The following is a 17,896-nucleotide window of genomic DNA, read 5'->3' as shown; positions in this document are numbered from 1 at the left end:
TTGCATAATAAATTATATTTTTTAGAAACTTTTTTACTCTTTTTTTAGATAGGTAAAAAATTATTACTTTTGGATGATTCAAAATTTCCAAATCAAGGGATTTTCTAACTACTTAAGAAATAGCAATTAAATTAAAAAAAAATTGTAAAATTTGGTCTGCATGTAAATTTTCATATGAAAATCATGTTGAACGGCACAAATCGATTGTTTTGGACTTAAAAACTAAGATATGAGTCCAACGTTTTTTCATATGAAAATCTTGTTGAACGCTACAAATCGATTGTTTTGAACTTAAAAACTAAGATATGAGGTCCATAACGTTGGACGCTGTATAATATGCATATTACCTTAGCCTCACTCTTCTTCTTTTTGTATGGTTTTTGCTGAAAATGAATGCCAGTAAATAAGAATTTCATCTATTTTTGGATTGTTCTGATGATTTGTAATTTGGGTCAATATCAATTTCGATAATGAAATCTTAACTCAAAGATGTAGTTGTATAAGTTAATAGTATGTTTAGTTTCACAAAGATGTACTTGTATAAATTAAAGACATTTAATTTACAAACATTTTGAGGCCATTAGAGACAAAGTTATTTCAGGATAAAACAAGTTCAGATAGTAATTATTTTTTTTAGAATGATTAAAAAAAGATAAAAGTGCAAATAAACTCAACTCGAAAAATAATTTTGGCTCCTTTAAAAGTCATACTCTTCCCAAAATTCCCTTAATAATTAATATAACTCTTATTAACATTTTTAACTTTCAAAATATGCCTAATTACCTCCTAAGAGTAATACAAGAAAAAAAAACACAACACAATATAATTAAAATGCAAAACACTCTTTGAAGAAACTTTTCCTAAACTTTTATTTTTGGAAATAGTTAGACTAATCTAAACTTGTTAGACGCAGGAAAACGAGGGGGAAAATACTATGTCATGGCCTATTTTACAATCATGTGACTTCTTTTAACTTGAACTCAATTCAAGTACTTGTACAACACCTAATACAGTAAAACTCATTAGTCTTAAGTGTCTCTTAATACATGAGTATTTTTTAAAACTGAATTTATATTTAAAGTTTTTTACAATTTCGAATTAATTTTGTACAAAGTTAAGTAGTCAAAAAGTATTAAAAAAATGAATACACTAAAATTAATTTATAAACCTTCTAATTTTGACCACTTGACTTTATACTAAAATAATTCTAAAACTTAAAATATGTGCATGTAAATTCATTATTTGTGAAGTAGATGGATTTCAACGGCTTAGATTTGTTGTTTAAAACCAATATAATATATTTTGGAGTTAAGCTCACCAAACACCTTTATATATGTTATTTATAAAGTCTTTATTCTTAAGCCTATTGTCCAAACGAACAAGTGCTTGATTAAATTTTTAATACTTCACTCTTAAGGAGACCATGCCGAACAGACCCAATTTGTGCGCCAAAGCTCACTGTACAGTACATGTCCTCACAACTAGCAATTGATCAGTCTAGTTTTTATTATTAAAGCGACTTAACTCTCATTATTATGGCCACTTACTCTTTAACATTCCCATACTTCCTCAATAACCAGCATACTGTCAGCAGAGCGTACATATGCTTTATTTCTGGATATCACAAGTCATTTTTTAGAAGCTTGGTAATCATAAGCCATAAATCAGTCTTTAAAAATGTTCAATACCATCTCAACTTCACTTTCTTTTTTATTTTTTAACAATCAGGATTTCAAGAACTCGTTGCAGAATCGACAGTCACAATGATAGCACCAGGCTGGCATTCCCACTCGGTCCATGACCCATCATACACCGGGACTTCTTTCTTTCCAAGTTTATGCAATCCCTGCAGCGCATATTTGAAATGTTATTCAGATATGCAGCAGTGGAATGTGTGGAATTTACATTTTAACGTCACAGCTTTGTATTTCTCTTGAATGCTTTGTGAACTAAGAGAAATAAATTACTGACAGTAAATAATTTAGAATAGTACTAGTGGGGTTGGGGGCATTTCTTGGTCTATTTGTTTGCAGGTTCTTTTGTTCCTATACATCATTGGTACTAGTATGGCATGTATCTTGCTAAAGTTGTAACACAGACCCCCCATTAGTTCAAAAGTTCTGTTCATATTTTGTTTTTTTTAAACCTTCGCAGAGGCTGCAAAGTCGTGAGGGGAATCGAACTCTCGACCTTTGGGTAACCAACAGTCCTAGGACATTTTTCCTAGTCAACTGTGCTACCTCCCCTTTGCTGTTCATATTTGTAATTGATCTATATTCCAATTATGCATATGCAAAAATAAGTTTCCTTGGCAAATCGACAATAGATAATAGAACTTTTCTGGAAAAATTGTAAGATTTAAATGTACTTGGCACTTACTAAGGCTACTGTGCATGCGGTGACGCCAGTTGCACACGAAATGATAATTGGATTTTCAAGAGAAATCCCTAGAATTCAAACAAATAATAGTTTTATAAAAGTTGTTTTCATTGAATATTCAGTTGAAAACTAGATATATCTAAATTAATAGTGTTAACGTCTGTTTAGCGTGGTTTCAGTACTGCCTTTTGGTTTTGATGATTTACCAGTAACCAATAAAATATATAAGGGGTGAGCACCCTAATCTAATTTTGTTTTTTGGATGTGGACTATTCAAACTGTGCGATACATTCTGCCTGGTATATAACCCAATCATACTGGTAGTGAACTACTGGTGAAGAGTTTCAGGTCATGTACTGATACGTACTTGTATCTGCTATCATTAAGTAAACAAAACCTCACCTTCCTTCTCAAACCTTTTCTGAATTTCATCCTGATGCAAGAACAGTTGCTCACTATCCAGCATCTGAAAAAAAAGTACCACATTTGAATACATTTTAAGCTGGAATTTAAATTGAACCTTTTTTGTTTCCCCTCTCAAACCACATAACTCCTTGTAACTCTCTCTTTTTCTTATTAATAAAATTCTAGGTAGGCGAAGCCTACTTTCCTAAGAAAAAGTTGGAATTTAAACTGACATCTGGAAAAGGCACACATTTGCTTCCTGGTATATGTCCACTTCTGACACCTTGGCGTGGTTCTGGTGCTGTACCATCAAACCTAAAATGATTTAAAGAATATAGTGATTATACCATATTTGTATGTATAAATAAATTTAGTTGCTTCAACATTCCTGTTCCATCTTATCATGTACTATTTTGTCGCCTGCAATTCTGATTAACTGATGCTTTATAAACTGGTTTAGGTTCACTGAGACTTTACATCTGGTTTCAGCACAATTTTGGTAAAATAAATACCTGTGGTGGATTGGTTATCTATATGCAAATTTGGATATTTCAATCTCATATCAACATGTTGCCACTTGCCAGTGTATCACAATTTGAGAAAAAAGGGAAGAATGAAACTACCGTCCTCTCACTCGTGCATCGATGTGCTGGTGAGTTCTATCTTCAATATTCTGCTTAATCTGTGACATGTATACCATAAAGTTATTTTCTGGCCATACTTTTTCCACATAAATCCGTAAAAGGATTTTGCCCCTTAAATTTGATGCATCAAAACATATCGTGTACCTCAAAGACCATTCAATATAAAATATCTTACCGTGAATGATAAGATCTGAAAAGGCTTTTAGTTTAATAAGAGAGACTATAAAAAATAATAATATAGTAATGCATCTTCACAGGAATATTTTAGCAAATATGTGTCTTTCTAAGGTAAAACAATAAGATCATCATACCTTTTCGAGAGTCCAAATTAGATGAGGTCGATGCTCCACCTTAAATGTTGTGGGACTTGCCTACAAGGAAAAGAGAGAGGGAAGGGAGAGACAGAAAGATATTTCATTTAAAACACTCATGAATTACGTGAACAAAGCTAATATTTTGGGAAGATAACTGAGAGACTCGAATTAACAAGCTTTCTGTACCATATAATTATTACCTCTAACTGTCATTAATCTACGTGCTTACATACCCTTGTTGAGATAACCTAGATTACACTGCTGATAAGCCAACTTACAAGATTTTCTTTGTAGTGCAATTGAACTACATGAGTAGCAAAATTTGACTTTGAAACTTCATCAGAAGAGGCGTCACTACTTTGGACCTCAAACCCAGAACTTTTCCACTTTGGGAATCCTCCATCCAATACCCAAATATTATCATGGCCAAAAATTCTAAATGTCCTGAAATATTATCAACATTAACTTAAAATTAAATTCCAAATGCAGTAAAATAAACTTATAAAGAGTTCACTTTTTTTATTACGCCTATTGTATCTATAGTATAGAATTCTAACGAATACCACTTTTAAGAATAACCATACCATGTTCATAGATTGTTAAGAAAATAGTATATAAGGTGGGGTAATCTATATTAAAAGTAGTACAGAGTGGGTTGATTAGACAAATTCAAGTCAATAGGACCAGAAATTATAATGTTTCCTTCATAATAAGCTACTAATTCAGAGCAAAGTTGTCAACTTACCACCAAACTCGTGGGGCACTATACATTCCCTTGCCATCATAAACTATTATCTTATCTTTGTTTGTTATACCCAGAGCTGTAACAGCTGATGCAAAAGCTTTCTCTGAAGGAAGCATGTGTGGCAACTACATTCAAATGATGCAATGAACAATGAAAAGTCAAGCAAAAGAAGACCAAGTGCAAAAACTCTGATATAATAGCAGGCCTTGCGGTTTCAACAATACTTATTTTGCTGAGGTACCATACTACAATGGTGAAAATATGTGTGAACTTGTGTTGAACATTTTGGTGCTGTCAACTGATGTCTGATAGAATATGCACCAATTGTTTCCACAGCTACACTTTCTAGTAGGAGATTTTTATTTCTTTTTAGTTTTTTTATTGAACTCGAGTCTGTCTGACCTGGCATGCTAGAAAAAAAAATACTTATAGGATAATAAAACCTGAGACTGTAGCTTCTATGTATATGGTCCCTATCCACAAAAATATTGAAATGAATATATGAGAAATTACATCTCAAAAAGCTAGTCTTACATTAGAATTAAGGTCTGAGATACGATCAATGTCAAAGTATAGTGCACCAGGTATGTGTTCCTCCTGACATAAATATAAATAACAAAATCAATGCCATGAGTTTTTATTAATGAAAAGGAAACCAATAGTTTGGCTACCCAATAGACCTATATAAGGAACAGGGGTCATTTTTTGTGCACCTCCAGGCACCTTATTAAACATTTTCTTTTAGACCTATCAAAATTTCCCTATTTCAAGTATTGTATGCTGACTGAAAGAGGGAAAAGGAAAGGGTAGCTCGGGTGCGACTTTTACAGAAATCTTGTGCATAGGCACATAAAAGGGAAGGAGTTTCTTCAATTTCCATGGATATCAGATATTCTGTGGTTTTTCAACTGATGGAAGTTTTCCAAAGGCAAAAGAAAATTAAAAAAGAAATAACAAATAGAACAATAGTAGAACAAGTTGCTGAACCTTGTATTCTTGAAATGGATCTCGATTTTCAAATGGCATATACCAAGAAGCATCCAATACCTAATTTAACAAACAAATAATAAACAGAAAAAAAAATATTACAAACAAAAGTCAACTGATATCAAAATTTTTATTAGCACAAATTAGTTGCTCAAATTATTTGGGATGTGGAGCATTAAAGGTTGTTTCAATAAATATGAAACAGGTGGTATAATGTACCACCTGTTTCATTTTTTCATATTAAAAAATGAAAACAAAAAATCATTATTAATATTTGAAGTAATTTTTACAGCATATTAAGCCGAGTATGGTTAAATTTACCAATAAGAAACATATACTTACCTTTATTTCAGGATTTTTCAAATTCTGATGTAACCAGTTAACAGAAACAGCTGCTTCATCTTGTTCCATCAGTTAAGTGCAGCCAAGTGCAAATTCTTGAACTGAAGCTGCTGCTATAGAAAACTTATAATGAAGTACTTAAATGACAGATTTTGGTACTGGATTCTGGTAAAGTTTGTACATGTACAGACCAGCATTTACTGTCAGCTTTTCTTCGGTTTTCAATTGGCACAATAAGATTTAAAACAGGTGTCGAGGTTTATTGAAGTGCAAAAGATGAGCACGTATGATGCATTCCAATTTAAAGCTTAATTAAGGTATAGCTACACAGTGACAGTCAAGTAAGGCTTAGATTTGACAATTTATTTTTTCATTAAATGAACAGCGCTTGTACTACCAACCACTTGAGATACTAACCAATCTGTCAAGCTTCAATCAACTTAGTTTTAGCTCAATACCCAATGAGGCAATGACACGGTAAGTACATTAAAAATTAGAATCCTTGTTTGAAAATGAGAAAACCGATTTCTGGTCTGAGATTCCCTGATACAGTTACAAGTCACTGACAACAGGACCACCGATTGAGGTGAACCCCTTATCCGAGGAGTATGTAACAGCGGATTCGATTCCAAGATCAATTTAACAGGGATTTTGATTTATAAATTACTTCCAATGGAAATAAGCTAAGCGGGGGAACACAACTCATTAACTAAATTTCAATTATTTTTATCTATAAGATAAACCAAATTACTCTTAATATATATAAACAGAAGCTGATTAACGGAGAGAATTGAAATGGAGAGAAAGATTAGAACTTACCTTGAGAGGATTAGCTGGAGCGGCTTTAGGTGGAGACTAAACTGAGATAAAGAAATCAATTAATATTTTTGAGGCGTTAATTGACCCAGTGGCCACACGAACTCGTACCCTCTGCATTAACTCAAAAGGGAAGTATATGGACCGTTAGATCAGCTTTACGATTCGTGTGGATTAAATCCACACTAATATTAAAGACCCCAAACATTATAGGCGGGGGCCGGATGGGCTCCGTTTACAATCAGACGGTCCAGATACATTAATTGAAAAGATCTCTTTGGTGTTGATGCAGATGATGCGGGCTCGTGGACAGACGAGATTGAATAGGACAAATTTGAATCTTCTCCAAGATCTTCTGCGGCAAGTGACCCAGTTGATTGACCCGTTCGCATATCTCTCTATTAGTCCACTTTCCATAATAAGAAAATAGTTTTATCCTCGCCGGTTCGCATAATAAAATTTCCCTCTACTTTCTATAATAAGAAAATTGGTTTATGCTTTTGTGAGGTTATAGTATTTTGCAAAGGTTTAAATAGTGTTTATCGCGTCATAGCGGACTGTCTAACAAAACAACGCTATGCTCAAATAGTGCCGCTATAGCATGGAATAGCGCCGTAGCTTTTATGGTCCGAAAACGCTATAGAGTGCTATTTAGAACTTTGGTATTTTGTAAAATACGGATCAGTCTGTACTATAAATATGTATTTCTATTTATAAAGTTTAAGTAATCAATTTACAATTGTTCACCATAATTTTTATATAGAAATGTACTTGAAAATCAATTTTTATGTTTTTTAAAATTATTACTATTTTTTAAATATGTAGAAAATCATTATTTTTGAACCGTTCAAAAATCTTTAAATCATGCAATTTTATGCATATTTAAAAGTAGTAAAAAAAATTTAAAAATATAAAATTTTGTCTTTTAGTACATTTCATATGAGGTTCTTATTGAATAGTTCGGATTAATTGTTTGAACCATAAAAATGAAATATAAATTTAAGTACGGATCAATATGCTTTTTGCAAAGTAACATAGTCCACTTTTTACCAGGGCGGAGGCAAGGTTTTCGGTAGGGGGGGCAAAAAAATGTCGAATCGGGTTTAAATAGCTAATCGAATTTAAGCCTATAAACCAATTAGGTACTCGATAAAAAAAACAATGCTTTGACTTATATTTTTTAATGCTCTGACTTATAATTTATTATACTTTAACTTATAATTCTCATTACCAATCATAATTCAAGAAAATTATTTTGATTTTAATACTAAATTTAACCCGAATTACAAATCAAACAATCAAAGGGGGCAAAAAAAATTTCAGAGAGAAACAAAATCAATCAGTACCGATAGATCACCACTAAAACTCAAAATTCAGAGGGGTTGTCCCCCTGTTACATACCCCTCTCTATTTGCCCGTTCGTTTTGAAAATCTAACCTGATAAGAAAATTAAAGTCAGACAAATTGAGAAAAATATATCCAATTTTATATCTAGACAGAAAACATTTCAAATAATAATGTGTCTTATTGCTTTATGATCTGCCAAATTGTTGAGAACAATATAAAGTAAAATACAGTAATTTAATACTTCACACTAATTGACGGATAAAGAAAAACGGAGGAAGAACAAAATTCGTCGGACAAATTTCAGTAGCTTTTATCGCCATGGAGGAGGAAGAAAAATTAGAGATTGAGTATAAAGATTGAACGAAACTAGAGAGGATACTTTTGTTCATTGAATTTCTAATGAAATTGAATGTCCGAGTTGAAACAATTTATTGGGAGTTGTTAAATATGTAAGAGCTTTTATGGCAAGTGTCCCATTTTGTACTTTTTGATGGAGAAATATTTTTTAATGGGTGGACATCCAATTTTGCTTAAAAATAAAGATAAAAGAAATAGCCATCGTACTTGAATGCGCATCCTCTGAGAAATCACAAACTTTTGAGTTGATTTAGAAAACCGGACCGTTCAAAAAATTTTGCACGAATCTCAAAGCACAGTAATACTGATTTCTGCATTCTGAATAGGCACCAAAAACATTTGGTGCTGCTTTGGATAAACTGAAAATTTCAGATTATCTCAGAGGACTGGTGGAACATAATTAAAGCCAGTTGAAGTCAAAGTACAATGTCACTCCTATACCCGGAGGTCACTAAATTTTTTGTTTAGTCACAAATTAGTCATTCAAGTTTAATTTATTCTAATCAAATTACTAAACTTTTCATTTGTCTCAATCAAGTCGCACTATAATTTTTTCCGTCAAAAGTGCTAATAGAATAAGCACTTTGGATAGAATATGCTTATTTCATTAATATTTTGAATAGAATAAATATATTCCGTTATCATTTTGGACGGAACGGACATATTACGTTAATATTTTGAACAAGAAAGTTATAAAATGACTTTGATTGGGACAAATAAAAAGTTAAGTGACTTAATTATGACAAATCAAATTTGATTGACTAATTCATAATAAAAGACAAAGTTTAGTAACCTTCAACAAAATTTATTCATTAAAAAAATCATTTTTGTCCTTCAAAGATCTTAATTTTTACAAAAAATTATTACTATTAATCTTCCTCATAAATAAAATTACATAACACGTATTCATCTGACCTCTATTTGAATTTTCTAATTTCGCCCATTACAACATACGAACTCATCTTACTTGAGAGTGGAGGTCGATATCTCACCAAATTTTGCTTTTAACTTGACCCCGTTCGGCCGAAATTTTTATTAATAGGAAATATATTAAATAAATATCGAGATTAGATAACGCTTTTGCGTTTTATTCAGATATAGGAAAACCGTTATGGTTTATCACGGCCTCTGGCCGTTATGGCTTATCACGGCCAGAGTTAGCACCTAATTAACAAGCTTAACCATTCTAATTGAACCATAAAAAAAACGGAAAAAAAAAAACCTGTCCATGATAGATGAGAAAAAAAAAAAAATTTGTTTAACCTATGGCCGTGATGGGTTATCACGGCTAGCCCTTTTTTTTTTTTTTTCTTTCTTTCTTTCTGCCTCTGGCCGTGATAGATAGTAACGGCCATGGTTTTTTTTTTGCGGTTTTTTTCTTGCGCGATTCAGTTAGAATGGGTAATGATTAATTAAGTGTTAATGCTGGCCGTGATAAGCCATAACGGTTTCCCTATATTTCGACAAAACACAAAAGCGTTCTCTAATCTCGATATTTATTTAATATATTTCCTATTAATAAAAATTTCGGCCCCGTTCGGACTCTATGTACTTGTTTCTAGTTTTGACCGTGACTCATCAGACATAATCTAAATAGTTTGATCTAAAATAAATAGCCTAAATTTAACTAAAAAAAATTCCAAGAGAGTTCTGACCTTTTAGGGAGCTTATTTTTGAAATCTAATATGAATTGCCCGATTTGTTTCGTGTAAAGTATGACACATTGATACCACAAACCCACTTAATCTTCATTTTTGTTTTTATTTTTTCTAAAACCTTTTTAAATTTGGTGCGTTTGGATGCTCAAAGAATAGAGCTATTCTCAGAATAGCGGAGCTATTCTCAGAATAGCGGAGCTATTCTTAGAAGAGGGTCATCCAAACGTGAAACGAAGATTAAGAATAGCTCCGGATTAGCTCTATTCCGCTATTCCGTGAAAACGTTGGGTTAGCGATTTAGCACCCGCAAGAATAGCGATTTAGCACCCGCTGGCCTTTGCTATTCCTAACATACAATCCAAACAACATTTCTACAAATCCGGAATAGCCAAAGTTAGTGCTATTCTTGAATCTCTTGGGTTAGCACTATTCTCAATCACTAACCCAAAAATCACTATTCTTGCACTAATCCTTGCACGATCCAAACGCACCCAATTTTCAAGTGTTCGAGAATAGGTCACGTCGATTATCGACAATATCTGATCTTTTGTAGCATATAACAAATATGCTACAACCCGAACAAAAATTTATACATCAATGTTTACCGCAAATCTAATATCTTAGCATATAACAAATTTTACATAAATCATGCGCAATTTTGCATTATAAGCCCAAAAACCCAAACTTCATTCATCATTCACATATGATGTGACATGCAACATCCAAGCTCTACCGGTTCATTTAGTGCAACGGCGCCTTATTTAAAATATATGTTTACATTTACACCGGAGTGAGATTATGGTACTATGCATAGCGTATATTGGCCCGCGCTATGAACTCAAATCTTCAATTTCAAAGTCCTAACTATTTATCCGAACCATTCAACATAATCTTCATATGAATATGTACTTGTAAACTAAATGTTATATTTTTTTAGAAATTTTTTTACTATTTATTTAGATGTGCATAATCAGTTGATCTGGAAATTCTGGACCATCCAAAAACAGTGATTTTCTACCCATCTAAACAAAATTGTAAAATTTTAGTTTACAAACATATTCATATGAAAATTATGTTGAATGCATCGGATCAACCGTTAGGATTTTGAAAACAAAAATATTGATATGTAGTATGGACCAATCCGCACTATGCATAGTACCCTAGCCTCGCACTAATATCCTGATAACCCGCCTTAAACTTTAAAGAAGATCAACTGTATTTCACAGGTTGGAATATATAACATGTTATTGTTTGTCAAATCCCTATTAAAGTAATGATCCCATCACAAGAAAATTGCTTTTTGATACGCCTACAATTTTCTCCTCACAAGTCCTTTGAAGAAATCAAAGCTGCAATGCTCAAAAGAAGCAAAGAAAGGTTAAGCATCTTAGAGGGTAAGGATCTATAGCAGATTTTTAAGAATTGCAATTTCAACAAGATTTAAATTATTTATGATAAAAACTTTTTATAACCTCTGTACACAATGAAATCCAGAATTGAAAAAAAAAAACAATACGGTAGCAATCTATGTCAACTAAGCAAGACTGGTCTAGTTGCCCATGCCACTGTCAGAGAATTTATACCTGTAGGAAGCATGGGTTTGAGGCCTAATACTATGGTTTGAATGAAACCCTACAAATTTGGTCAAAGTTTCAGCCAGAACTTGAAATTTATTTTAAAAACTTGAAATCTCAATGATTGCTATGTACATCATACAAGCTTTTGTCTGTACAAGAAGAGATTTTGGTATAACAAAAGGCCAGATCAAAAAACAGCTGGCGATTTAATGGTTTAACTCTTCAGATGGTTTAAATTTAATGACCCTTGATGCATATTACCACCATTGTCAAGGGATTCCAACCTTTTTATAGTGTACAATAGCTTTTGCTATAGTATACTTTGTTGAGTACAACTATGGTGTTCCTAAGTTCATCAATCCTCTTTATCCTCTTTATGAACTCAACTCTAAAACCTATCGGATTGATTTCAAATGACGAATCCGAACAGTTAAAACCTGTCTACCTTACAGGTGATGCATCTACATGCAAAAAATTTAAATTTTCAAATTAATTTTGTATAGAGTCAGGTGGTCAAAAATCATTCAATAAATGAATGCACTAAAAAAAATTTATAAACGTTCTAATTTTGACCGCTTGACTTTATACTAAATTAATTTGAAAGTTTAAAATTTTTGCATATAGACACATCACTCGTAAGGTAGACAGATTTCAACGGTTCGGATTTGTCATTTGAAGTCAATCCGATAGGTTTTAGAGTTGAGTTCACAAAGAGGGTTGGTGCACTTAGGAACGCCCTAGTTCTACTCTACTTTGTTTGGTACCGTCGACATACTTTTACAAAATTTTATTCGGTTTTTATCATTAATCTGATATAATATATTTTTTTGTAAAAGTATGTCGACAGTAATTTATCTGCTCGTCTGGGAATTATGTCAACGGTAATGTTTGGTACCGTTGACGCTAATACTCTCTTATAATTCGTCTGGGAAGCAGATACCATATAATTTGAGATGTTGCAAGTTGTAGGATGGTCCACTGCTTTTTGCGAACAGATGAATTTAGGCAGTTTAATTTTGTTTTGTTGTGCGAAATCTTTGCTAATACTCTCATTAATCTTTGCTAACATAATTTTATCTGCTTTGTAGGTGCTTGGGTAGCTTTTGTCCACATGTGATCATCAGCTCTTTTCCACACCGGACAATGGGTAATTTATGTAATTAAATTAATAGCCATGAAAGATGTATATCAGGTGTTGTAAAATACTTGTACAAACTAGATGAATTACCTGATAAAAGTCCAAATAAAAAAGTTACCAACAAATCATGAGATGAAAAACAAGGAAAAAAGAACCACATACCTATTTCCATCAGGGTGTAGTTCATAAAAATTATTTTGCTTGTCCGTGGCCAATAAATAGCCAGATGATGTCAATCCCTGTCCACAATTCAATTACATAAAACAAACAAATAGTGAAATAAAAAGAGCCTATCTTGTCAATTATTTTTTTAATCGCATAACAACGATACATTGAGGCTAAAATAAGTAAAATTGAGGGTTCATTAAGTAACAGTTGTAATTATTGCATAACCGAGACACTCCAATGCAGGACGGAGAAATAATTTAAACTAACTTTGTGTGTTTTCATTTGCTTTGTTTTATTATTTCTTTTCTGTGAGAAGAGGGGAGCAGGCATGAACCGTATCAATGCTACAGTCTTCCCCAAAGAAACCCCAGTACAACCATTGGCATGGCATGTTGTTGTGTAACAAAAGGTAGTATGCAACCATTCTTACAATCAAGTATTGAAATTTCTTACAATCAAGTATTGAAAAACTTAGAACCTTACAGGTTCCCAAATTCGGATTATGGTGGGGGGTTTACCACCTAACAAAAGTTACTGATACTAGCCAAAAATCAAATCCTTCAATATAACTCACTTGGATTGTCACTTCAACTTGTATAGATCTTCCGTCAATCTTTTCTTCTATGACCACCTTTTGGCCACTGCATAGCCCCAAAAAGTTTAAGAGAGTATTAGCAAAGATTTCGCACAACAAAACAAAATTAAACTGCCTAAATCCATCTGTTCGCAAAAAGCAGTGGACCATCCTACAACTTACAACAGCTCAATATCTGATTGTAAGCATTATATATTTCAAACTATATGGTATCTGCTGCCCAGACGAATTATATGTTCCTATCTCCTTTTTTCCTTTGTTTTATTTCATCTTTTCCATTAATTTAGTTTTTTTTTTTTTTTTGTTCTGCTGCTACTACTTCCATTACTACTACTAGTCTGTTAAAAGGTAAAGCACAAACTATAACCATTGCATTGACATAATTTATGATGATCAAAATATGGCCTTATACATTTAAGCTTCTGAACATGATAGATCTGAAAATATCAATAACAAAAATAAGGAACGAGTACCTGTGAAGCCATGTTTTGCAATAAAGATCTTCTAAAACATTGAATCCTGGAAGAAACAAGATGCTAGATGATTAAAATAAGATTGGATGTCAATACAATAGTAAAACAAAAATACATAATCAATCATAATTCATAGAGTGGACATATATGGCTTTTATTTTTCACAATTAAGTCCATTTTTACAATGGCCAAGCAAAACCCAAATTTTACTACCATTAGAGTTAACTACAAACAAATCAATTTGATACATATATTGGGCTGTAGTAGTTTGTTACTAAACAATAGCAAATTTGCAGAAGAAACTATTTATTTTAAAAAATTGGCATTACAAAATTTTCTAAAAGAGACAGAGAGAGAGAGAGGAGACATCTTGCCTTCCTTCAAGAAAATTTCAAAGAGGTCTTCAAATTTATTGAAAAAGGAAGCAAGTATCTGTTCTCTTGTTAGCTTGCTTGAATTGGGTCTCCTTTTCTGAAGCATCACATTTAAACATGTTGTCGGCTCGTGATTATCCACATTTAGCCCAACACCTAGATAGATAAAAGCAAAAGAACAACTATAATTGTAATACCTATAACTATACCATGTGATAATACAATACTAAACCAATACAACACAAAAGAAACTTTTTTGTGCCCATCTATCGCTTTTTTTTTCTCTTAAATACACCCTAGTGTAGGCAGTCAACATGAATCACTAGTCTGCACCTGAAAATTCTGATCATTTTTGGACACAACTGTATGTGACTGCACAAGGTCATTTTTCCTGGAGTAACAGCTGCACAGACTGGCCTGACATGCTGACATAACTTTGGACCGCATGTGTCTTGATTTAAACCTGGTATTTCTTTTTTAACTTGTCAATTAGGCTGCTTTCTTCAACAAGTGGGACAGCTAAAAAGTTTCAACAGAAGAATCCACATTTAAAGTAACACGTGCTACATCAATACTTGTATGGAGTGGTTTCAGCACAGCAAATACCACCATGTCAAACAAGTAGGAAACAGTACTTCCGCTGCTGCTTTTTCTTATCCTATATTCTTTTCTAAAAATTAATCCATGTTCTAATCATGATATTCAATTCAAAATGTATGTACCAGCAGAAACACTGAAAAACTTGGATTGATATGAAGAGGTACAGAGGACGCCTCCTACTTTAAGCCCTTCTAAGTACAGATCGTTTGGCCATTTTATTCTTAGATCTAGCTGTGGTAAACCCTGAAAGAGCAAAAATGTGATAAAGAGGAGAAAATTCAACAGTAACAAATTTCCCAATACTTGGAAAATCTACAAAAATTTAGGGGTATCTAAAAAGAACAGATAATTTGGTTAAATGGAAGGTAAATTAAAATTGCTAGCAGGGACTTCAGGTTTTAATTAAAAAGCATATAACAAAATTAACTTGAATGACTATATTAACACAATGAACAACAGGGCAAAATTCCAAGTAAACCCCAAATATATCAAAAGATTCCACAGAGATTATGTACGGTAGCAACCAGCACAACAAGAAATATAGGAAGGACCTGATACACCTAGGCAAAAAGCAAGAAAATCTGAAATACAGTTCCAGTTGTTAGAACAAGAAAACATATACTCCATCAAGTTCTCTCTTCATCAATATAAAAAGAGGAGGAAAGTTTTGTTGCTTCTATTATAAGTCAGGTTCCGCACTTTTTCCAATTTAGTAGTGCCTGTTGGTGTACGCTGTACATAAACAATAATAAAACCAATGAGAATTCTGGTGCTATTCTGTATTGAAAACTTACGCACCTTTTCTTGGCATAAGTGTTTGATTGCCTCAGTAACTGCAAGAGAGACAACATACTGCAACAGAGGAAGCTTCTTTCCATCTTCCATTTGTAGTGTAAAAGAGAAGAGAAGGCAGCCCAAAGGCGAGTCCCAAACGTTTTTTGACCGACCTTTAAAAAGAAAATTTCCATGTTTTGAACAGGTCAAATGACCTACTTGTAAACATTGCTTTTGCTAACAAAAACACCTGGTAATCCACTATTTCATTGGAACACATCTAATCTTCGACCTGAACAACATTTGCTACTTGGCACATTATTTTTCCAAATCCATTGAATATCAGGTCTATTCTCATTAAACAAAATCATTCTGCAGTCCTTAGAAAAATGAGACTATAATATTTCTGTTGGCTCCAAATTATGTATTAATGGGTCATTTAAGTTTATATTATCAAAATAAGAAAGAAAAAAATGTTTTTCCTGAACATTGTAGGTTTTGAAACACCTAACTACATTTGTATTGCAATTTACAAAGGCTATTGAACCTTGGCTGATTTTCAAAGTACCAATGGAAGTTATATCTGGAGAACATTCAATTGAGCTAACTATTAAAATTAAAAGAATATGTATGAGTTAAAACAAACCTCTTCCTTTGAACTGGACATCTGTAATGCACACTGTACCACATGGCAGCTCATGAAAATTCCTACCAAATTAATCAAATTAGAATAACACAAAAACCATAGAATAACTGCACACTGAAAACAGGAATAACATATATTTTCCTACAATTAATAGCAAGCCAATTTGAAATTAAAAAACAACAATATTTGCAAATTGTGACTTGGGTCCCTTTTATGTTCGGTTAGAGCTAGGTTTGTGTATGGTCACCCTTAGATGGAATTTCCAGGTTCATTTTAGTACAAAAAATGATGCAAATCTTACTTGGAGACAAGATCATGAGTAGAAGAAAGTCTCGGCGACCAGATAAGCAACCTCCCAAACTTGCTTGCTACCAGGGAACCCATATACAACCCCACTTCAAACTTCAACTGATCGGTGGGCCCGACTTCAGAGTCCAGTAGCACCTTTACTTCCTTCTCCTCTTCAGACAGATTCAGAGCATCACTGGTCTCGAACTTCAGCTTGAGAGATTGTGCGAGCTTCACCTCCTCGGGGGATTTGGCGGAGAGCACTAGGAGAGTGGGGCCCATGGCGTTGATGTGTCTGTGACGCCGATGGAGATGAATAATGACGGCGACTGTTGCTGCGGCAGCTGCGGAGGCGGCGGCGGCCAAGGGGTGGATGCGAACGGGGAATGGCATGCGGTCCGATGGTAAACGTTGGAGCAGGTGATACAGTGTTACAGTAATTTATGTCCATTTCTGCTATTATTATCGTCAAAAGAAGGATCTCCATACCAAACCATCGGATTTAAAACACACGTCCCAGATCGCATCGTCCATGCTTAGTCAGTGAAACCCTTTCTAACGAATCCATATCCTCTGTAGTATTGCAGGGGATCACCCTCACTTTACGATTTGAGATTAAATTTCAACCGGTTTGAGATTCGGGTCGCAATGAAGAGCAGTATTTTTGAGCTTTGAGATTCGTGCCAAGTTAAAAAGAACGGTTCAGATCTAGTAACTCTACGGAACAGTATCTGATACGAATTCCTTTCTAACAACCATCAAAGTAAATAAATCATAGATATATTTTCTACAGTTCAGTAGGACTTCTGGAAACAAATGAATTTCATAATCCATACCATCACCCCTTGTGCATGCTAGGAAATGAAATCCGCTGTTATTCTCTTTCTATAAACAGTAATTTTTTTTCCGAATTCAACAGTTTAATTTTTTTGGGAACAAATCTCAAAGCAATTTTTTTCAAAACTTTTCTGTGCACGCGTCTCGAAATAATTAATGACTGAATTTGAAAAAGTAGAGATAGCAGGAACATTGTTCATGCACGAGAATAATAGTAGATTTTGATCCGCAGATAAGCATATTAATTAATTAGATATTAGACATTGCAACTCAAAGTTTCAAAATTCTGACATTATCATCTATTTCTAAAAAATTCAAAACTTAACACATCTAATATGCACCACATTGAGAGAGAGTCAGTAACTGAGTCTATGATTTTGTAGTGCGCAGCTCTGTGGTGCGCACTGTGATAGTACAGGTGTGTTAAGTTTT

General features: G+C 33.4%; 2 protein-coding genes and 1 long non-coding RNA gene across 5 annotated transcripts; 1 reads left to right on the top strand and 2 right to left on the bottom strand.

The window, feature by feature from the left end:
* Positions 1 to 1,585: 1,585 nt before the first annotated feature.
* Positions 1,586 to 6,735, bottom strand: LOC144561541 (thiosulfate/3-mercaptopyruvate sulfurtransferase 1, mitochondrial-like). 3 transcript variants are annotated; one of them, XM_078310512.1, is made up of 12 exons: positions 6,636 to 6,735; positions 5,817 to 5,926; positions 5,475 to 5,534; positions 5,022 to 5,084; positions 4,488 to 4,612; positions 4,021 to 4,186; positions 3,740 to 3,799; positions 3,408 to 3,466; positions 3,018 to 3,099; positions 2,782 to 2,845; positions 2,380 to 2,447; positions 1,586 to 1,846 (listed from the first exon to the last, which is right to left on the bottom strand). In XM_078310512.1, the coding sequence occupies exons 2-12, from the start codon at positions 5,883 to 5,885 to the stop codon at positions 1,733 to 1,735; spliced, it is 930 nt and encodes a 309-aa protein (XP_078166638.1). In that variant the 5' UTR covers positions 5,886 to 5,926; positions 6,636 to 6,735; the 3' UTR covers positions 1,586 to 1,732. The 3 variants fall into 3 exon arrangements, with proteins under 3 accessions (XP_078166638.1, XP_078166639.1, XP_078166640.1); XM_078310513.1 differs by having other exon boundaries at positions 5,817 to 5,929; positions 6,636 to 6,681; XM_078310514.1 differs by lacking the exon at positions 2,380 to 2,447 and having other exon boundaries at positions 5,817 to 5,929; positions 6,636 to 6,692.
* On the top strand, positions 4,257 to 4,572 carry LOC144561543 (uncharacterized). Its single transcript, XR_013513881.1, has 2 exons — positions 4,257 to 4,361; positions 4,392 to 4,572. It is a non-coding gene; the product is annotated as an uncharacterized LOC144561543 (long non-coding RNA).
* Positions 6,736 to 10,580: 3,845 nt separating the features above from the next.
* Positions 10,581 to 17,111, bottom strand: HCS1 (holocarboxylase synthase 1). The gene is made up of 9 exons (XM_078310511.1): positions 16,641 to 17,111; positions 16,340 to 16,401; positions 15,718 to 15,866; positions 15,042 to 15,162; positions 14,320 to 14,475; positions 13,946 to 13,991; positions 13,452 to 13,518; positions 12,872 to 12,948; positions 10,581 to 11,343 (listed from the first exon to the last, which is right to left on the bottom strand). Exons 1-9 carry the CDS (start codon positions 17,018 to 17,020, stop codon positions 11,304 to 11,306), a joined length of 1,098 nt encoding a protein of 365 aa, XP_078166637.1. The 5' UTR covers positions 17,021 to 17,111; the 3' UTR covers positions 10,581 to 11,303.
* Between the last annotated feature and the right edge of the window lie 785 nt (positions 17,112 to 17,896).

Source organism: Carex rostrata, chromosome 11 (genome assembly GCF_964058835.1).
Source record: "Carex rostrata chromosome 11, lpCarRost1.2, whole genome shotgun sequence".
Lineage (NCBI taxonomy): Eukaryota > Viridiplantae > Streptophyta > Magnoliopsida > Poales > Cyperaceae > Carex > Carex rostrata.
The sequence above is the reverse complement of the archived record's forward strand: the minus strand, read 5'-3'. Positions and strand labels throughout refer to the sequence as shown.